This window comes from Mirounga leonina, unplaced genomic scaffold (genome assembly GCF_011800145.1).
Source record: "Mirounga leonina isolate KUSES-001 unplaced genomic scaffold, KU_Mleo_1.0 Mir_170, whole genome shotgun sequence".
NCBI classification, from domain to species: Eukaryota; Metazoa; Chordata; class Mammalia; order Carnivora; family Phocidae; genus Mirounga; species Mirounga leonina.
The window spans coordinates 26,137,749-26,160,356 of NW_023270433.1; the positions used below are offsets into that span (position 1 = coordinate 26,137,749).

The 22,608-nt window shown below is 40.2% G+C and overlaps 1 protein-coding gene across 3 annotated transcripts in view; it reads right to left on the reverse strand.

Moving 5' to 3' along the window:
• Nucleotides 1–3,089: 3,089 nt before the first annotated feature.
• The window catches only part of TAL2 (TAL bHLH transcription factor 2), a 22,869-nt gene continuing 3,350 nt past the window's right edge, over nt 3,090–22,608 (reverse strand). For 2 of the 3 annotated variants that reach the window (XM_035016157.1, XM_035016156.1), the window contains exons 2-4: nt 20,272–20,427; nt 7,886–8,114; nt 3,090–3,772 (exon numbers count right to left, since the gene is read on the reverse strand). In XM_035016157.1, coding sequence (XP_034872048.1) covers nt 7,892–8,114; nt 20,272–20,427 — 379 coding nt within the window. In that variant the 3' untranslated portion in view covers nt 3,090–3,772; nt 7,886–7,891. Of the gene's footprint in view, nt 3,773–7,885; nt 8,115–20,093; nt 20,177–20,271; nt 20,428–22,608 lie in introns of those variants that run through there. The other variant, XR_004681252.1, reaches the window with a different exon arrangement.

The window sequence follows — 22,608 nt, forward strand, 5'->3', positions numbered from 1 at the left end:
GACCTACAAATTCCATTCACAAATATACATAGCACCATTATTTATATATATAATTGCTATATATGTATGTATACATACACACACACATATATATATACATGCACACACAATATTCTGTACAGCAATGAAAATGAATGAAATACTGCTACTTGCAACAACATCAGTGAATCATGAATCTCAAACACAATGTTGAGAGAAAGAAGCCAGGGATTAAAAAATATATTTTCTGCATGATTCCGTTAAAATGGAGTTCAAAAACAGGCAAAACTACTCTGTGGAGTTAAAAGTCAGGATGAGTGGTTGTTCTTGGAGGCAGGAGAAGGGAGCTTCTGGAATTTTGGTTCTTTATTATGATGTTACTGTGTTCACTTTATTGAAAATACTTACACTTCTAAGATTTGTGCACTTTTGATGTGTATTTTATACTTCAAAAATTTTTTTTCAAGCAAAGTGGAGGAATGGCATTTTCTAACAAACTTACTAGGAAGCTTGGGGCTTGGCACGCAGTCTGGCCCTGACTCGGTTTTCTGTCTCTCCAGGAAGAGCCCAGGCTCTGTGAGAGTAGCATGATAAGCCAAGGCATTAAAGCCTATCTTAATTCAATCAAAGGCACTGTTATGTTATCAGCTCAGTCAGAGGTTTCTTCTGGAACTTTGAGAAAAAATAGCTAAGCTGCATGCAATTTTCTTAGTTCATACTCTCCTGAAATCTGTTTCCTAAAAAATTCCCTCCAGAGGAGATGAAGTTAATAATCATCCTGGAGTTAATCTTCAGGTGCCAATAATCTTGGGCCTTAAGAATGGTTAGTTCTTTATATCATTTACCTTTTAAATATATATTCAGAGGCAGAGATGCTTTAAAAGTAGGGGAAGGGGATCAGATGCCAAGTCCACTGTGGGGCCCTTCAATTATATGCTTCTAGATGCTACAAGAGCTCTCTTCTCCTTCCTGAAAGGGAAGTAATTTCCCCTAAGTAGGGGTAAGATTCTTGTGTCATTGCTTGAACAAAGGTATACTATGGGCTCCAGGCATACAAATTTTAGTGGGCACTTTGAACTCAGAGCTGGGTGACAGGGAGACCCGAAATCAGGCTCAAATTTCATTAAGCATCTATTTTCCACCAGGCTGCTAGATCATGAGAGCCAGCGAGGGTAGGGATCAGAATACATCAACTCCCCTAAAGACTGCCATTCAGAAGAAGAATGGTGAATGGTTCAATAGTTATATGAAAAATGACCACCAGCATCTCTGCCTACATTGGATATTTGTGAGAAATTCCAATAGGCTGGTTCATGCATCTAATCAACTTTATGGGTAGATGAAGAACACTTCCAGGCTCTTGGGAGCTTTGCTCTACTTGGCACACAGATAAATGAACAAAGATTGTATAGCATAATGAGTACTGTAACAGCAGGAAGCACAACGTACTATGAGAGCCCTTGGAAGATGAACTCCTAACCCAAACTCGAGAGGTTAAGAAAGTCTGGGAAATAGCCATTTAGTAAATGCACGCGAGTCATAACCCCATCTTGTACACCACAGTGAATGCCTGCCATTTCTGGCTATGAAGGAGGGGATTTCCTTCAGGAGGCTCTTAGCCAATCTCATGGCAGCAAATTAGGCCACTGAATAGCAGATATTCTCCCAGATCTTAATTCACAGTGTGTCCTGCTTCCGACTAAAAGAAGAGACTTGGAACTTGACCAGGACTCTGGTCTCCAAGTCTAGAATTTGTAACAACTGTCTCATAGAAGCCCAAGTACAAGTCCATGAACTGATGTAACAATTTGTTTAAAGTAGAAAGATAGTTGTCCTGGAGGCAAATCAGCCATTATTCGATGGACTATTTTATAGGGCAATCGATTTCTCTACTCCTGTTTATATATCCACCCATGGAAGCATAGGCCAAGCACTCCACGCACACACACACACATGCACACACACTCACACGCACATATGCACACACACACCCCCCAGCATCATATTCTCTAAGGCCCACTGCTATGTCTATTGGTACCTCTTGTGGCCCTTGTTCCATGACCTATTCATCTACCAAAAACTAAGCTCAGAAAGCAGATAATCTTTTCTATCTTTCAGAAGGATTTCCACTACTCTCAGGGGAATTGCAGCATTTACTGGATGGGGACTGGAAATTGGGAAAATAGCCAGAGTGAAACTGAAAACTTGCTGCCAACTTCTGCAATACCTAAAACATATGACATCCTCCCACGACCTTCCCACAAAGTCCAAAGACTAGCCACTACTTGGATGAGAGAACTGGCAGAGAGTGGCAGGAAAAGAACAATGGGGGGAAAACCAGTGTCACATACCAGTCCAGAGAACTGGGTCTTTATGAATAATGAAAGAGTCACATGGATGATTCTCTGTATCTTTATAAGAAGCCCCAATACACCAAATCACTAGATCTAATAACCATTTGTCTTTCCTATTAAAAAAAAGAAAACAACACTTTACTGAGGTATGATTGACATACAAAAAGTTATACATATTTAACATACACAACTTGATGAGTTTGGAGATAAGTATACTTCCACGAAATGATCACTATGAGCTATGCCATTGGCATAGCCATCACCTCCAAAAGTTTCCTCCCATCCTCTTTATTTATTATTACTTTGTGTTTTTGTGTTTTTGTGTAATAAGATCTACCCTCTTAGCAAGATTTTAAGTATATAATACAATATTGTTAACTATAGGCTCTAAACTTCAGTAGGTCTCTAGGACTTATTCATCCTGTATAAGTGAAACTTTGTCCTCTTTGACTTAACACCTTCCTATTTCCCCCTCCCTCCAGCCCCGGCAACCACCATTCTACTCTCTGCTTCTATCTAACTATTTTAGATTCCTTATGTAAACAATGTCATGTGGTATCTGTCTTCTGTACCTGGTTTGTTTCAATTAGCATAATGTCTTCAAGGTTCATCCATGTTGTTGCAAATGGCAGGATTTTTTCTTTTTTAAGGCTGAATAATATTCCATTGTACATACATACCACATTTTCTTTAACCATTCATCCATTGATGAATGGGAAGTTTTTAGCTATGTTTCTTTAAATAATCTTTCTGCCCCTTTCCCTTTCTTTTCCTTCTGAGATTTCCACAATGCATATATTCATTTTCTTAAAGATATGCCATAAGTCCCATAGGCTTTCTTCAGTCTTTTCTATTCTTTTTTTCTTTTTGTTCCTCCAACTGGATAATTTCAAATGACATGTCCTTGAATGTGCTGATTCTTTCTTCTGCTTGATTGAGTCTGCTGTCGAAGCTCTCTGTTGAAATTTTCAGTTCAGTCTTTATATTCTTCTTCAGGTCTAGAATTTCTGTTTGGTTCTTTTTAATGTTTTCTATCTCTTTGTTGAACTTCTCATTTTGTTCATGTATTGTTTTCCAGACTTGATTTATTGTTTATCTGTGTTCTCTTGTGCTCACTGGGATTCTTTAAGATGATTATTTTGAATCCTTTGTCAAGCAATTCATAGATCTCCATTTCTTTGAAGTCAGTTACTGAAGCTTTATTTTGTTCCTTTGGTGGTATTTATTTCCCTATCTTCATGATCCTTGTACCTTGTATTGGTGTTTGCACATTTGAAAAAGTAGTCACCTTTTCCAATCTTTACAGAATGGATTTGTTAAGGAAAGCCTTCCGCCAGTCAATCCAGTCAGAGATTCTGTGTGAGCTCGCTGCTGGGGTCCACAGGTGGGCCTGGTCCCAGGGGGTCAAGGGCAGGCTGCTACTGGGGTTTGCAGGCCAGCTGTTGAGAAATGTACATTGTTGGTGAAATCCCCTACCTCTTTTCTTTGTTCTTAACTGATCCCCAGTGATCTAGTCTTGCTGATTCTCTCAGTGTTCTGAGTGAAGCATTACAGAAGGGGGGTTCACAAGTAACACCCTGAAAGGCAGGGGAAGTTGAATGTTCACTTTGCTCTCTCTCTCCCTTGTAGAAGACTCACAAGCCAAGGGGATCCCTTTCAGCATTGCACTGTGCTGGCTTGAGGGAGTGGTGACATATATAAAGTGAAACTGTTCTTCTTACCCTTTCATTGCATCTTTTCTCATTTCTGTGCTCCACTGGGGTGCTGTAACCTCTCATCTGGATTCTAGAGCTCTAGTGATAATATTCTATTCCAGGGATGGTTGTTAAATCAGTGTTTCTGTGCAAGGGATGATGGCTGGAACTTCTTATTCTGCTATCTTGCTGATGCTATTCCTCTGATCTTTTCTATTTGTTAGCTTTCTCTGACTCTAATCCCAGATGTAACAGCGGGTTTTGATTCTTATGTTGCATGTGCATTTGCCAGTTTCCATTATGGTACCGTAAAAATTGATCCGAGGCAAAACACCCAAAGGTGTTTGGAATTTGTTTTGGATCCTGTCTATTCTAACCTGATATATATAACTCCTTTCCCATTCTTAGTTTTGTCTTTAGTATGCTTGCCTCAATAGTAGCATCCCTTAGAGACTGCACTCTACTGTATAACTGGGGTGGAAAGATCATTCACATGGTATTCTACGTTCAAAGATTTGCTGGGTTCTGGCTTTGGAAAATTCTGGGGTCTACACAACACATGGGAAAAAAACTGCCAGAATGAATTCAATCACATATTTTCTAGCATAACAATAACGTATATTAGTATATTCCATGAAATATCTAACTTTATACAATACAAGCATTTCTTACTCATCAGGTTTTTCTAATGTTAGCCATTTTTTTTTTAACTTTCTAGGCTTAAAGAAAATCTACATCACTACAGTTTTCTTAAAGAAGACATCTTTTTCACAGAGCTATGTCCATGATACTTGATTTGAGTGAAGGCAGGGCAGTTAGTTTGGGAAAGTCCCAAGACTTCAGCCCACATCCACCCTAACCCCCAACCCTTAGTTCATTATAAGAATTTGACATGAGAGTGTGCATTAAATGAGCACAAAAATCCAGTAGGGCAACATTGTAATGGCAAAAGAAGGCCATTTGCAGCAAAATTATACAAAGATGAAGATGTTTAAATATTCATCCTTGTTTAGATCGCTGAATATTAAACTCAAGCAAAAGTCTGAGATTGGCTTATAATATTCAACCATACAGGGAAATTAAAACTACTGGTGGAAACTCTTCAGACAAAAAACTATCTTAAACCAACTATAAGTTGAGTAAGAAAAACATTTTTGTGCTGAGAAATGGTTTATTTAAGCACATCTGAAATCTGCCACGTCTAACCCTCAGCCTTGCCACTCTCCATTTTAACCAGGGTCTGAAGCTATGAGATGATAAGAATAATTTTTTTTAGTTTTTAAACAAAGATGGGGAGGGACAGACAGCAGAAATGAAATACGCCTTTCTGTTCTTCTGATGGAATCTGATTATTGTTGCATTCTTAGGCTATTTTAGAGGTGATGGAGAGGGAGAAGTGGTGAAGTGAGCACGTGAACTGAGAAGACCTGAATCATTCATTAATTTTAGGATAGTCAATCTTGTCAGCTCTGTAAGTGAACTGGGAATTACGAGTCTCTCAGATCAGATACAGGAATCAGTGTCAGATCCCAGAGGGAATGAAGACTCTTGAATAAGAGGAACTTACTCCTCTGCGAGCTGTGACAGAGAAGGGTATGTGGCAATCTCCAGGGAGGATACCTGCAACGGCTGGGGCTTCATAACCCAAGGGTACACTCAGCTTAGAAACTACTTAGCAAAAATGCTGAGTGCTAACCACCTGGGGCAGCAAGAACCTGAAGTGTGAAAGGGTCTGGCTTCAAAACGTGTGTGAGCGACCAATTCAGGGAGCATTTGATGTCTAGACCAAGAGAGGAAGAAACTGAATGGTATAATTACACAAGAACAGTGATAGGAGAGGTAAAGGCTAAAAATGAGCTGAAGTTTATCAAAAATGCTTGTTTACATTATTCCAGCTGAACAATTTCATTTACCCATTTGAAAATTCAAATTGGTTTTGCTAATTGCCCAAAGCATGATTTTTTTTTTTTTAAGCTGTTGGTGTAACATGTTAACATTTTTGTGCTGTCCTACTCATTCTACACAATAGAATGGAGTACTTGGTCTCTAAGGTCCCCTCTAGCCTTATGTGAGGCAGCATGCTGGGGGTGGGGGCAGGAAGCACTCGACTGGGAACCGGAAGCCCAATTATTAACCAGAGGGTTCATCTTACATGAGCCATTTAATGTCTCCAATTCTCAGTTTCAACACTTGAAAATGGAATTAGAAATATCAGTTTTACTTGTCTCACAGTCTGTTATGAAGATCAAGTTATATACTTAGGTATTTTGAATAAACACAAAGCTTTATATGAACATAAGTGATTTTTAAAATAATCTGTGGAAGATTGTGGAGGATGACTAGCAGGGTCATCAAGCATGAGGCAGAAAAAACAAATGGAAGAATTGCAATCCCCACACTGAGGTGTTTCCTACTTTCTGTACCTAAATATCTTTCCCTACCAGAGTGTAAATTCTGAAAAGCAAGTACTAAGTCTTAGACACTTTTGTGCAGACCATAGCACAAAGCATCATCCTTAATGAGTAGTAGGATCCAATAAATGTTTGTTGAACTATACCACCCAGCTTTGGCTTCTGAATTTATATATTGATTAGCCAAGACAGTAAATGCGAGTAAATTGGGTGAAAGAAAGAAGAGGAACCTTACTTTATAAGAGGGAAAAACAGCCTTGTCACTGTGGTCCTTATTGTTGCCTTCACTGTGCTCACTGCCTTTTCTATTCTGAACACAGACTTCTGAGCACTCTAAGTTGTCAAGAGCTCTGTGGGCTTTCCAGAGTAGCAGCTTTGTGTGGCTAAACACAGGACGTGCTTTCTTTTTGCATTTTTTGGGGGGTAGGTTTACCAACAAAGTCGTTGTCCCTCTCTTCCTGGCCTTAGCCCTCTGCAGATCTAGTTATGCCATTTAGGTTCATGAAGTACAAATTAGCATAATCCGATTAGATTAGCTGCTGAGGGACGTCTTTGGTGTGAAAAGCAGAGAAAAACAAAAGTCTCTCACAAAGAGGGGAGCCTGGAGCTTGCAAGGGGAGGGGCGACAATTGGTCCTGGGCTGTAGGCCTGAAAGCTTGCACCTGCACAAGCCCTCTTGTAAATAAGGACTCTTAGATAGTATTAAACAGGGCACTGAGGAGTCCGGGGGAGTTTGGGGAGGTAAGCATCGGGAAGAGAAAGGCAAGACAGCAGCTCTGCATCCCATTAATTGATTTATCTGGATTGGCAAAGCGGGAGTTGCTGACAGAAGAGAATGCCCATTTGATTCCTACTCAGCATTGAGAGTGGGTCAGCCCCATAATCTGGTCTATCGAGATAAGCGTTTTAGAATCTCTGCAAGAGACTGATAAGGGGTTTACTTGTAGGGAATAAAGTTCATTGGATGTTTGTACTTTCTGAATTGGACTCTTGTATGTTTCCTTTATTTCTGGAAAAGAAGGGGGAAAGCGAGGTGGTGGTACCTGTTTTAGGTCTTTGGGTAATGTGTGCTTAGAAGCCACAGAAGAAAAACTCAACAGTCAACTTGTTATAACAAGTGAAGCAAGAAAACTTTTTGACCGAGTGCACCTTTCTCTGCTCTAGGCCGTTTCTGGGTAGAGACGCAATTTTCATCATTTGGAAAACTAAGAAAGGGACTCTACGTGTGCAGTAAATCCCTGTGTGATCTCAGGTTTGTCTCTTAGACTCTTTTAAGCCACAATTCCTCCAGCTGTAAATTGAAACCAGTACTGCCATTAAATGGTTATTAGTATCAAAGATGGCATTTATAAAATGCCTGGCATGTAATAGACTCTCAGTGGATATTAATGACCTTTCCTTAAGGTATTTAAACATCCCTTCCCCATCCCCACCTTGCCATACTCACGTCTGTTTATGTTGTATGTCGATGTAGGGGTATCATGATCTTCAAACACAGAGCAGAGAGTTTACTAGTCCCAAGAGCTGACTTTTCTCTGCTTTGTCTCCCCCAACTTTTGGCCAGTATATCTTTCCTTCTCAGTTTCTGTGATGGAACATCTTTCCTCTGGGAGCCTAGAGTCATTCTGTCTCTCAGAGAGGACCCAGGAGACCCTACAAGGTTGTTTTCAGAAGCTCTGGAACCGAGGGAAAAAATTTAGTCTGAGGAGGCAGGTAGGAAAATAATTTCTATGTGCTAGAAGCCAAAGTGAGCATGCAGAACACCCTGAGTGTGAGATGGCGGTCTGGAGGCCTGATACCTAGAGGAAAGGGTAAGAAGGTGATCAGGGGAAGTCCTGAGAAGCTCATTAACCCTGACAGCCTATATCTCCCTCGGGCTGTGGGTTGAAACAATTGCACTTCATACCTCTCTTACGTAGAGTGGTCAGATGGCATAAAAGGAAGTGGTGCAGGGTGTCCTTAGTCGGACAAGATGCTCTGCCTTCCCGTGCAGACTTTAGTAAAGGTCGCTTTTGCAAGTCTGACTTTTTCAGGGATATTTTACATCATGGTCAAGATAGAGATTGGGAACATAATTTGACAATATATGAAATTATATACAATTATATATCATGATATTTAGATCATGACCAAGTTAAAGACTTATCCAAACAATGCAAAGAAATATATTAATATTACATATCCCATACCAATTTCAGTAGATACCAAAAACCTTTCATTAAAATGTATTACCTGGCCCTTATTTGGGGCGGGGTGGGGAGTGAAAACTGCCTTCCTCTATGCCCCAGGAGGTAGATCTATACAAACCTCAGCCTCCCTACTCTTGGACTTCTGGTTGGCTTCACAAATGGAAAGCAGTAGCAGAGCAGAGGGTAGCAGGAGAAAAAAAGGTCAAGGTATTTATCCGTCCCCCTCCCCACCCCTTCATCTGCAACCACAGCTCCTATCAGACGGCCCTTCATCCTGAACACGGCTTTACAGGAGGCCAGTCACACAGCGGGTACCAGGCAGTAGCAGACTTTACCTTTACCCAGCTCTCCCTTTCTGGAGACCCAATTTTTGAGAAAATTGTTCTTCTGAACTTTTATTTCTTTTTTTGTTTTTTTCCTTCCTTTTCTTTTTGTTTTGCCTCTTGGATGTTTCTTTTTCTTCCTGCCCAAGAGTGTGTGTCCTCTTAGCTCTGCCAGGTTAGGATAGAGAGGGCCGATCTATCTCAGACCTGGTGGGCCCTGTGTCAGAGTACCAGGAAGAAGTTTTTGAAACTTCTCTTTATTAGAGCCGAATTTAGAATTTGGTGAGGGAACAATTTTATCTATTTGAATTTATTTGAAATATGTAATTTTCAATGTCTTAATAAGTCCTTCGTATTAAAGGGGAGGAAATACTCAGCATCCCACCACCACCACCATTTCTTGCCTCAGAAACCTCAAAAATGGGACCTCACAGCAAGATTTTAAAGTGGGTTCATAAAAACAAAAACCTCAGAATGAAGGAAGTCTTCCTAACTATGACTAGAAATCCAGAACCATAAAACTGATAAATTGTATAACATAAAAATCAAATTCTTATACATGGCAAATGAATACCATAAACAAAGTCATAAGACAAATAAAACATTGGAGGGGGGATATTTGTTATTCAGGAATATGGTTGATCTCCTTCATATGTAAAGAGCTTTTAGAAACTGGAAATAAAAAGCCCAACAACCCAACAGGAAAAAAAGCTAAAAATATCTATAGACAGTCCACAAAAACACAAATGATTCATAAGCATATGATGTCAGCGTCACTCATAAAAAGAAAAATGCAAATTAAAACTGCATTGAGATAACATTTTCACCTATCAGATTGGCAAGTATCCCAGCAATGATCAATAAGCTCTATAGTCGACTGTGGAAACAAGAATTCCCACACACTGCTGCTAACAGTGCACTTATCCCACAGATATCTACAAATGGGAAATCTTGTGTGTTGAAGGCTATTCATTGCTATTCATTGCAGCATTGTTAGTATCAGCAAAAGGCTAGAAAAAGACCCAGTGTCCCTCAGTAACTAAGGTACATCCATATGATATAATACATGCGGAGGTTAACAAGAGTGAGAAAGTTCTCTATGGTATTGGAAGATCTCCAGGATGTAGTGTTAAGAGAGAAAGCAAGGTGGTATAAGAAAGAAGGAAATGGGCGCCTGGGTGGCTCAGTTGGTTAAGCGACTGCCTTCGGCTCAGGTCATGATCCTGGAGTCCCGGGATCGAGTCCCATATCGGGCTCCTTGCTCAGCAGGGGGTCTGCTTCTCCCTCTGACCCTCCCCCCTCTCATGTGCTCTCTCTCATTCTCTCTCTCAAATAAATAAATAAAATCTTTAAAAAAATGTAAAAAAAAGAAAGAAGGAAATGAGAATATATATTGTTTGCACAAAGATACAGGTACATTAGTTAAAAGATAATGGTTCACTCCTGGTGTTGTACACTCTAAGGGTTTTGATAAATGTATAATGACATATGGAAGATGGCGGAATAAGAGGATCCTAAACTCAGGTTTAGGGGATTAACCGCACACTTATGATGAACACTGAATAATGTACAGAATTGTTGAATAACTGTATTATACACCTGAAACTAGTATAATACCATATGTTAACTATATTGGAATTTAAAAAAATTCTAGTTTTGTATTCACTAGAAGGACTAATTTTGTATTCACTAAAAGGACTTCTTTGTTATCACTGATTAATTTTATAACTAGATATTACATAAACTCATACAAATAAATGTTATTAATTTTAAAAATCTAGTTTTTGTTAATGTTACGAGTTGGCATCCTGAATAAAATTTCGACCGGGAGGGGCACCTAGGTGGCTCAGTCCATTAAGCATTCAACTCTTGGTTTTGGCTCCGGTCATGATCTCAGGGTTGTGAGATCGAGGCCCCCCCCCACAACCCCTTGGGCTCCACACTCAGAATGGAGTCTGCTGGGGATTCTCTCTCCCTCTCCCTGTGCCCCTCCCCCCACTCACACTCTAAACACATACATACATACAATCTTAAAAAAAATTTCTACTGGAGGGAAAAATGTATAATAACATGTATGCATCATTATAATATCATACAGAATGATTTCACTGCCCTAAAAATCCTTTGAGCTCTCCCTATTCATCCTACCCCCGCCCACTTCTGGCAACCACTGATGTTTTTACTGTCTTCAGTTTTGCCTTTTCCAGAATGTCATGTAGTTGGAATCAGACAATATCTAGTTTTTGCAGATTGGCTTATTTCACTTGGTGATATGCATTTAAGTTTCCTCTTTGTCTTTTCCTGGCTTGAAAGCTCATCTCCTTTTAGTGAATAATATTACTTTGTCTAGATGTACCACAGTTTATTTTTCTATTCATCTACTAAAGGATATCTTTGTTGCTTCCAAGTTTGGGCAATTATGAATAAAGCTGCTGTACATCTGTGTGAAGGTATTTGTGTGGACATAAGTTTTCAACTCCTTTGGGTAAAAACTGAGGAGTACAATTGCTGGAGTGTATGGAAGGATATGTTTCATTGTCTAAGAAACTGCCGAACTGCCATCCAAAGCAGCTGTGCTGCTTGGCATTTTTACCGGCAGTGTCTAAGAGTTCCTGCTGCTCCCTATGCTTTCCAACATTTGCTGTTGTCAGTGATCATTTCAGCTGTTCTAATAGGTGTGTAACGGTATCTCATTGTTTTAATTCACCTTTCCCTGATGACATATGATGTGGAGCATATTTCCATATGCTTATTTGACCTCTGTATATCTTCTTTGGTGAGGTGTCTATTAAGGTCTTTGACCCATTTTTTAATTGGGTTTTTTGTTTTCTTCCTGTTGAGTTCTTTGTATATTTTGGATAACAGTCCTTTACCAGATGCGTCTTTTGAAAATATTTTTTTCTCCAATCTGTGGCTTGTCTTCTCATTCTCTTGACATTGTCTTTCACAGAGCTTAATAATCTTTTTAAAAGAAAAAATAATGCTGTTACTAACCCCAGTCCCACTCTCTTTTTTCTTTTTTTTCTTTAAAAAAATAGCCTTCGAGAGGTGACTGGCTTGCTAGTTGGTAGAGGATGCAACTCTTAATCTCAGGGTGGTGAATTCAAGCCCCACACTGGGCATGGAGCCTATTTAATTAAAAAAACAGCTTTGGAAAGTGACTTTTTGATAACCATTTCCTGGGCATATTACTATATCCTCCCTATTATCTCAATCCTATCTTTAAAAACATTACTTCTAAAATACAAAAACTATAGATTTTAAAACACTTCAACAATTTATAAAAATATGGCAGTTGTGGGCGCCTGGGTGACTCAGTCGCTAAGCGTCTGCCTTCGGCTCAGGTCATGATCCCAGGGTCCTGGGATCGAGTCCCACATCGGGCTTCCTGCTCGGCGGGAAGCCTGCTTCTCCCTCTCCCACTCCCCCTGCTTGTGTTCCTGCTCTCGCTGTGTCTCTCTCTGTCAAATAAATAAATAAAATCTTTAAAAAAAAAAAAACTAAAAAAAAAATATGGCAGTTGTATTGAGACCATTTTATTTTAGTATACTCATAGCCACAAATGATAAAATGTATAGCTTTTTAACTTTTTATACATTTAGTCTATCCACTTAAACATTTTATCTCACTGGGTAACACTTACACATTTATTCTTTAAACAGAAGTACTGGGGAAAAAAGATGTTTATGGCTTGGAAATTTTGTATTTTTAAACTTTTGCTTAGAAAGTTCTCTTTTCATCTATGCACGTGACTATCTGCTGAAAACTAATTTTTACTCCAAAATATTTTTCAATATGTTTGCCCAAATTAGGGCTCCAAGGCAAAAGCTTTTTAGAAGATTCAGATCTTAACTTGGCAAACACTATATTATCTTGTTTGTTTATTTGATTGTTTTGTCCTCAGCAGCCCTCTCCTCTCCTTTTTAAATCTACTCACGCCCACATGCCGGGAGAGTAAACTCAAGAGAACATTTGGGGCTCTCCTCTCACATACTGTTTAAAAGCTAAACATGTATCCGGTTTTTGCCCAGGAAGTGCCTGATGCTCAGTCTGGCAGGCACAGTAATATTCTGTCCTATCCTGAATATTACCATGCCATGTGATAAGACTGGGGACATCCCAGGACCCTTGGCGGCAGTTCCTCCCTATGGGATCTGGCTCATTTTGTGATCTCTGTGACAACGTCTACCTCCTTGGGTAGAGTGTTAAAGAGCCACCAAGAAACTGGATCTTGGGCCAACAGATCCTCAGCTATAACCTTGTCTAGTTACTTATTGGTCCAAACTGAATGGAGTTGAAGGGCAGGCCAAAAGATGTTACTGATATGACAACCTCTCCCTCCGAACTTCTCTTAGAGACCCAAGAGTCTCATGTAACTGATTAGCCCAACCCCTTCCACATATTTTCCGGGCACCATTGTCTCATTTTTTAAATCCTTCAAAATCCATTCTTTGTGCGATGCCTGTATGAGGTGCAACGGGGTTGGTGCTTCCCAATTGCTGACACAATTGTACACTCTTTTTTTTTTTTTTTAAAGATTTTATTTATTTATTTGAGAGAGAGAGAGCACAAGAAGGGGGGAGCGGGAGAGGGAGAAGCAGACTCCCTGCTGAGCAGGGAGCCCGATGCGGGACTCGATCCCGGGACTCCAGGATCATGACCTGAGCCGAAGGTAGTCGCTTAACCAACTGAGCCACCCAGGCGCCCACAATTGTACACTCTTGGGTGTATCACTGGTTGGTGGAAAGAGAACATGTGCACACATACACACATCATCAAGTTTGTTGGTTTATTTAGTGAAAGATCCAAAAAAAATACCCTGAAGTTATCTGACTACTGGAGCAGATGCTAAATATTCACCACAGCACTCCACTTCTTCCAAACTGGGGAGAGGGTCACAGTGGCCATAAGCCTATGTGCAAGGCAGAGTCTTGTTGAATCCAAGAGATTTAATTATCTGCTCTTCCACAGTGTTTCTAAACCTGGGACTTGTATCACTAGTTAAAAAGAATTGATACAGCTAAACTGAATATAGGAAGAGAATACGATCCCATACCCAGTGAAGAAAAACACTATCCATTTCCTTAGACCCTCCTTCCTCCTCAACTCCAGAGGAGCTAAAACCAGAAGAAGAACAGGTAGGAGATGTGGAGGAGTAGATTTCCCACCTTGTACATGCTTGTGCACGCACGTGTGTGTGCACGCACACACAGTCATTCACAAGTACCAATGCCCTGAGCCATAGTTCATGCTCAAGCCAAGGGGGAAGGGGGAAGCCAAGTCCAAACAGAGGAACAAGCAGCTTCTCCTGCAGGCTCCTCCTTTCAAGCCTGCCTCTGCAGGACAGTATCCTCACGGTGTCTTACCGTGGTATCACCCCCAGCTTGGTGCTTCTAAACAAGAGGCTTTGTTTTTCAGGGTTGTGTTTGGTTACTCAATAGTGTTATTGGGTAATATGCCTGCTCCATAATGTTCCATGAAAGTGGTCAGGATTTAAAAAATTAAGAATTCCCACACCTGATATTTATCCAAAGGACACAAAAATAGTGATTCGAAAGGGTCCATGTTTATAGCAGCAACGTCCACAAAAGTCATTCTGGAAAAACAGTATGGAGGTTCCTCAAAAAGTTAAAAATAGAGCTACCTGATGACCCAGCAATTGCACTACTAGTTATTTACCCAAAGGATACAAATTAGTGATTCGAAGGGGCACATGCACCCCAATGTTTATAGCAGCAATGTCCACAATAGCCAAACTATGGAAAGAGCCCAGATGTCCACTGACATATGAATGGATAAAGAAGAGGTGGTGTATACATATACAATGGAATATTACTCAGCCATCAAAAAGAATGAAATCATGCCATTTGCAATGACGTGGATGGAACTAGAGTGTATTATGCTAGTGAAATAAGTCAGTCAGAGAAAGACAAATACCATATGGTTTCATTCATATGTGGAACTTAAGAAACAAAACAGATGAACATAGGGGAAAGGAAGGAAAAATAAAATAAGACAAGAACAGAGAGGGAGGCAAACCATAAGAGACTCTTAATTATAGGAAACAAACTGAGGGTTGCTGGAGGGGAGGTGATTGGGGGGTGGGGTAACTGGGTGATGGGCATTAAGGAAGGTACTTGATGTAATGAATGCTGGGTGTTATATGCAACTGATGAATCACTAAATTCTATCCCTGAAACAAATAATATAGTATGTGTTAACTAAATTAAATTTTAATTTTAAAAATAAATAAAAAATAAACATAAATAAAAAGAATTCCCACACCTGAAACTAATGCAACATTGTATGTCAAATATACTTCAATTAAAAAAAGACAATAACTTTTTAAAATTTAAAAATAAAAGAATTAAGAATTTTGATGCAAAAAAAATCTGTGAAAAGCAGTAATTTTGAGTAAAAATGAATGAGAGTCAAATTCTGACTCTGCAGTAGAAACTTGAGCAAGATAAATAAACTCCTAAACTTCAGTTTCCTCATCTGTGAAGTGAGAACAACACACATAATTAACATAATGTTAACAATAAACATTGTTATGAAGATTAGGTGAGCTGACACATTGGAAGCTCTTGGCTCAGTTTCTGGCAGTTGGGAGGAACCCCAAGAGTCTGAGCTCTTATTCTTATTATTATACTTTTATGTACATTGTAAAATTCTGAAACAGAGATCCATGCCCTTACATCTCTGACCATAATTCCAATTAATTCTTTATGATAGGTTCCTAGAAGGATAATTACTTAGGTCCAAGCGTCTGAACATATTGGATGATAATCCTGTTTTGTCAGAGTTATCCAGAAAAGGCAATTCAACAGTTTGCTTCACTTGACTACCAGAAAATCCTCGAGCTCTGGAAGTTAAATTCTTAAATTTATTTGGCAGATGACAAACCTAACTAAATTTATGTATATTTATGTTAAAATCTAGTGCTCTTTAAGATCTCTTTGTGATAGGTCATCAGCAAGAAAGAAAAAATAAGAGGGAAAGTTTCCCTATTTCTGGTAAACCCAACAGTACCAGAGGCAAAAGTGGTTTAGGAGACTGCCCCTGGCTTCCAGCAATCCTTTGAGTGCATTCATTCCTTGGCGTTCCTTTCTAACACCTGCCAGTTTAAATCCCTCATTTTGCATTGCCATTGGACTTTCAGATTCCCTCCTTATCTTTGACCTTTTTATTTAAGGATGTGACTTTTAACTAACCTTTGGCCTGTGGGTCAGCAGTTAAGCTGTCCATTCTCCCAGACTTCTTTCATCTTTTGCCTTTTTAAGGACAAAGCCAATTGTGCATAACTTACACATATTTTGGCCATCTCAAGCCATTCTTAGGTGGTGAAACCTCCTAAGACAGGTGCTGCCAGGGGCACACTGAATAGAAATGAGAAACAAACTGTTAAGAAGAGCAATAGACTTTGGGTTTCTCAGGAAAACTCAGCCTGTTCCAGTTTCATTTCAATGTCCTCTTTTAGGGGAGGCTAGAGGATTATTCTTAACAGAGGCAGTCTCGATACAGTTTTCTCATTTTGAAAGTGAGGTCTCTTGCTTGTGAGGAGTAAATGTTAAAAACCATCCCTCTCCTCAAGGAGATCTTAGCTTACTGGAGAAGGGGGACAGAATATACACACATGTCTGCAACCTAGAGTAGAGGAAGTAAGGGTCACAAAGCACAAAAGGGAATTCTGAGAAAGGAGAGTTTCAATTGAATGGTGGAAATCTAGGAGGACTTCATGTAAGAGATGGTGTTTTAACGAGGAGTCAAGCTTTGTGAAGGAGTGGTGTTTAAGATCAGTCATGAAGGATGTTAGTGAGTGGAATTTGGTGCAGGTGGAGGGGTGAGTAGAACGAGAATGGGAACATTCATGCATGCAAGTGGAATCACAAGAGAAAAGTCAGAGCTACTAAGAAGTAGAACATGTCTGGGGACTATCAAGGGAGGTAGTTTCATTAGCATGTACAATATATTTAGAGGATTGTGGAAGGTACAAGGAAGGACCAGGCTGCAGAGTGCCTGGAGTAAGGCATTTGTCTCAGTCTGGTGGACAAGATGCTGAAGGTCTGATAGCTAGGGAGTGATCTGACCCCAGTTGTGGTTTGAGAAGGACAGTGAGGGAGCTGTGTGTAAGGTGAAATGAAGAGAGAGCCAGAGGTAGAGAGAGAGAGAAACAGAGAGGAAAGAAAGACTAACAAGGGCATGTTAGATTTTTTCTAGACTAAAGACAATAGTAGGGGAGGGGGTCAAAGCCAGAGCAGTGGCTGTGAGGATGGAGAGAACAGGAGGAAAAGCTTAGTAAATTTATGAAATTCTTTTTTTAAAGAATAATTTCTTTTCTTAAATAATTTATTTGCAATAAATTAATAGTTAAATAGCAAATACAGTGGTTAAAAACTCACAAAACACATCAACAAAAAAATCTTTGGTTAATACATCTAATCACATTCTATAAAGCACAATAAATCAATTTCAATAAAAAGGCATATGAAGACTACTGTATGCTGTTGAAAAGAGATGAGCATAACAATAAGGTGCTTATCTGTTTTCAATCTTAAAAAACTTAGAGGCTGAACAGGGCTGTAGAAAGTTTGGACACAGGGTCAGGAAATCAGGCACTGTGTCCTGGGTTTCCATTAATTGTCCATGGGACCTCTGGAAAGTCACTTCACAACACTGTGGACCTATTTTCTCCTCTGTAAAACAAGCCAATCTCATGATCTATATAAATCAGTGGCCCTGTTTATGCCTGGTTTCCAGAAATTTCTAGTGGTGTCCAGAGCAGACCAAACATTTTTTTCAAGTAACAGAGTAGTGTAGATATAATCCATCTAAACTTTTCTGTTGGGTTCAAATAATCCATAAAGAGATGTACCATCAGTGAACTATAATGTGTTTTAATGGAAAATTCTTACTACTGCAATCACCAAGCCTTGAGTATAAGACACCATGAAAGACCACAGAGTAATTTTTGAATTAGTTTCCAGTCCCATGGATACCTTGCCAAAGGTTTTGATCCATGTGTACCTACAATTCCTTTTGACAGTCACTTTAACCCCACACAACTTGATATACCAAAATCTAAGCTTGTAAATAATTTAAGAGGTAAATTACATCAAGTAATATTTTAAGTGTTTATTCATTTATCAATGGAATTTCCTGCAGGGTTTCTTTAAATCATTATCCCCCTCATATAGTTTAATGATAACTCAATCTCACGACTTTTCAGGAGCACTCTCTTACACTTTAGTGGAAAGGCCCTCTGTACTGACAGACATGGCCCCAACAACAGAAAAGGGCACTCATTCTGAGAAGAGCAGTAAAATCCTGCATTCAGGCAAAGAGGTCCTCTGTGCCCTCGTCAGCAACATGTTAATAGGAAGCTAACATAAAAACGCTGTCAAAAGTGTTATTTTGATTTAATGCTAGATGAAGAGAGTAAGTAATGTTGTTCAATTGAAGTCATCAAAGCTTTGAGATATACTATCAGTTGGTAGTTTGGGGACAAATTTAAGTCCACATAACCTCATGAGCAAGAAATGCACATTTGGAGGAAGTCCCTTAGTCTCTGTGCATATGTGTTTCCCTGGACTATTCTGGGTCCATAGGGAAGTGTATAGAATGCAGTTTAAAGGAAGACCTAGAAGGAAAACATAGTGCTTCGGATAAATGCACTGGGCTATGAGTGTGAATGCTGTGTAAATGTTAATGACATTATGACCTTGTTATTTGGGGGGAAGGAGATTTTGGGGGAGCCTCATCTAGCCTCATCTAGCTTTTTTTCTGATCACCAAACCAAAGAGGCTCAGTTCAACCTTCCATAAATCAATATCTTCTTTCTAGAGTAGCAGGAAATTTAAATTCTTCTATTGTGTATACACTGGAAACCCATAATTGCAAATCCATCAGTTTCATACCTGTGGTTCAGAAGGTTTTAAAACCAATGTACTGTCAAGAACTTTAGGGAAATAAAATGTCCCAGAGACAATCAACTGACATTATTTGTATTCTGGGCTCAGCTATGGGATTCATCCTTGAATCCATCTTTGAATCCAATCATTGGGGGGGCGGGGCACGTGGTTGTGAGTAGTTCTGCCAGATCCGCACTGTTTCATTGACTAGTGGGTACCACTCCTACCAGCATAAGATTGAGCTAATGCTCCATAGCTAGGAAGACAAATTACAAATTCATTAATTTATTAAAGTCTGTTATTACATTCCTATTGTCTACTCTAGATCTTTTGTTTAAACTAAGCTCTCTGTTAAATGAGTTGTTAAATGGTAATGTTTGGATTTTCATAATTATATTTGAAGTTTACAGGTCTTAAACCAGGAGGAACTCAGGCTGAATTAAACGTTTTAATGCCTGACATGCGCAACTAAGGGGTTAGATAACCTATTTTAGCTATTTAGAAAACTATGAACTCTAATTCATAAATTATCAAGTCCTTTCCTCTCACAGAAATAATCCACCATTTGGCTTTAGAGATAACATAGATATAAATGGCTCAAGGCAGGTAACACTTCATATTTCCACAGGGATAAAGGATGCAGAGCTCTTCCACATGTTATCTGCTGTGTTTCTGTAATCCTCACGTGTCAGGAGGGTCTTTTCCCTCAAGTTTTCACAAGTCTCCAGGTTGGTGTCCGTGAGGGCTCTCTTCACATTTATCAACGTTATTTTGTTCACCCTCGATCACATATACCTCATTCTTCAAAACAATCTGTAAAATATGTTCTGAGGCAAGTATTTTCTACTCATCTGTCTGAGATCAGTCATGGGGAAATTCCTTCCTTGTAACTGAAAACATACTGAGTAAAACAGCAATTTCCAAACCTGTTTTTAACCTATGCTTCCCCCGGCCTCCCCACCCCCCCCCCTGCCCAAACAACATCTTATGCAGATCCTGGATCCATAAAATAGAGGCAGGCTGCTCTGCCTGGAGCTCCGCGGGTGGCAGACTCCAAAACCATCTTCCTCATGGCCTCTGTCTGGCTCCCTGCAGCTGTCCCTGAGCCACCTCCTGTGAAGCTTAAATGCATGCCTCACAAATTATTCATCAAGTTGACACTGGAACATGCAAAAGGCTGTCGACAGCCAGTGGCTTCTGAGCAATTGCTGCCCTGGGTGAGGACAGCCAGAGCCCCGCTACGCAATGCTGTGGCTTGGTTCAAGTGAAGGAACCTGGTAGTCACCGAGTAGAGTCTTGTCCGGCAGGTGGGATCCTTGGGGGAAGAGTCCCAGAATGTTTCCCTGAGCAGCCACTCCAGTTTGCTGCAGGGTTTGCTCCCCCAAGACCTTGACCAAGAAGTTGATGTACCTCATTGCCAGGCGAAGTGTTTCATTTTTGCTCAGCTTTTTGTCTGGAGGGTGTGTGGGGATGAGCTTCCTCAGCTTGGCAAAGGCGCTGTTGACGTTCTGCTGCCTCCACCGCTCCCTGGTACTTGTGAAGATCTTCCTGGTCATGTTTGAGTTCCTGAGACAGGAAAGAGAAAGGGCCCTAAGGGCCAATACCTTGTAAGCGATGGTGGGTATCGCATGTCCTGCCAAGAATTTGAGATATTAGATCTTTTTGACCCAGGTTTTAGGAAATTCCACTTCCTTATTTTTAGTTTTGGGGTTTGTTTGTTTGTTTGTTTTTTCTCTTTTCTTTCTTTTTTTTTTTTTCTTTTTGAGTCTTCCTTTTGATAAAAGAAGAAAATGTGGTAGAAGAAAGGACAGTGTAAGAACAGTACCCTTCAGCCTTTTTCTCCCTAGATGTTTCGAAGCCTCCTGTTGCAAGGTTGTTTTATCCCAGTATCCCCACTATTTCTTTTATCACCAAATCCTCCAAATTGTTCAGAATCAGGCACAGTATAGGATTTAGTACTTGCGCAGATAAAATATATATTTAGCCAATAGGGATTTAAATATGGATTCTCAAAAAAATAAAAGCTGTACTCCTAGCTTTCACTAATAAGATAATTTGGGGAATGAAGATGATAGCGTGAAGACCTCACCTGGAGTGTTGGGCCTCACTGTGCAAGACCTAAAATATCAGCCTGGACCACATTTAGAGGAGGAGGAACAGAGTGACAAAGAGTCTTGAAACCCTGTTGTATGAACAACAGAAGTGGGGATATTTGGTGTGACAAGAAGAAAAGATAAGGGGCAGGTGGGAGTGGCGATTTGCCGTGGATGCTACAGAAGATATTCAGGCCTCCACAAGCCTGCACTTGGGTGACCTTTCCAACTCCGGGAGAGTTGACTATCACCATCTACTGCCAAATCTTCCTTTGCCATGTTTAACTCTTAGAGGCATGGGTCCCTTTTGCCAGGCAGCTTGCATTAACATGCCTTAGTGGGAATGCAGAAGATGCATCAGCGAACAAACCCCTCTGTGTTCTCAGCATCTGGTGGATATTGAGCACCAGAGCTCTACTCTGGAAATAGGAACCCCTCATCCCTCTCGAAACTCTGTGTCATAAGGAAGCAGTACACTCACCAGATCCCTGCAGTTCTGGAGGCAGGTACAGCAGGAGCTCAGCATAGGGGAAAAACCACCTTCTCCCTCAGAGGGTGTGTGTTCTGGTCACAGCACCAAACACCAGCCAGCTGTGAGGCGCTGCCTAAGTCACTTCACCAACCTGAGCCTCTCCTCAGCTATACCATGGGCGTAATTATACCGTCCTTTCCTCAGAGTTTGTTGTACGGACTAAACGGAATACTGCATGTGAAAGCATTCTGTGAACTATAAACTAAGGAATGTAAGCGCAACCAGCGCCTTTGCTCTGTGTCAGGTATTGTTTCTCATGCATTAACTCATGCTAAATACATACGCAAGCAGTGCTGGCTATGTGACGGCATTGTAGACACTGCTGGGATTGGCCGAGGGCCGCTGACATATCCCAGAGGTTATTTCTTTACACTGTGTGCTGGGACCTCTGCCCTTAGGTAGGAACCAAATGATGATCTCAGTTAATTAGAACAAGCCACTCTGTTACCCTCAAGCCCTGACTCTAGAGGGATCAGTCGCCAGTGGAAGCATCTCCACGGTGGGTAAGGACATGGGCTTCGGAGCCAGAACCCTGGTTTGGCTTTTGGTTCTGTTCCTTAGCTGTGTGACCCTGAGCAATCTACGTAAACTCTCTGTGTATCAAATGCCTCGTAAGTAAAGGAGAACTCAGGGTACTACCTGTAAGGACACATAAAATGATCCACATAAAACAATTTAGTGAAGTGTTTGGCACACAGTAAGTGGTCAATAAATACTAAATAATTACAATTATTATCTCTACAAATAAAACAGGGAAAAGTAAAAGTTGGTTGCAACTTAGCATTTTTTTTTTTCCTAATGAAGAAGCTACAGTGTAGTAGAAAAGGTCTGAGCTTGATTTATGTATTTGTTTGTTCTGCTCTATATGTCTATGGACATATATGTATGTCTGGATGCAGAGCAAAATACATGGAAGGATTCAGGCCAAAGTGTTGACAGTGGGTCCTTGGGGGAGGACAGCGGGTTGGGGGAAGACAGAAAAAGGAGATGGGTGTGTTTTATTTGATATAGGTGGGTAATATTTTACATTTTTATAACTAGAAAGGATTCGTATATTATTTGCTTCATAACAGACAAAAACTAAGAAAGTTTATGGGCTTGAATGTAGAAAGACCTGGCTGT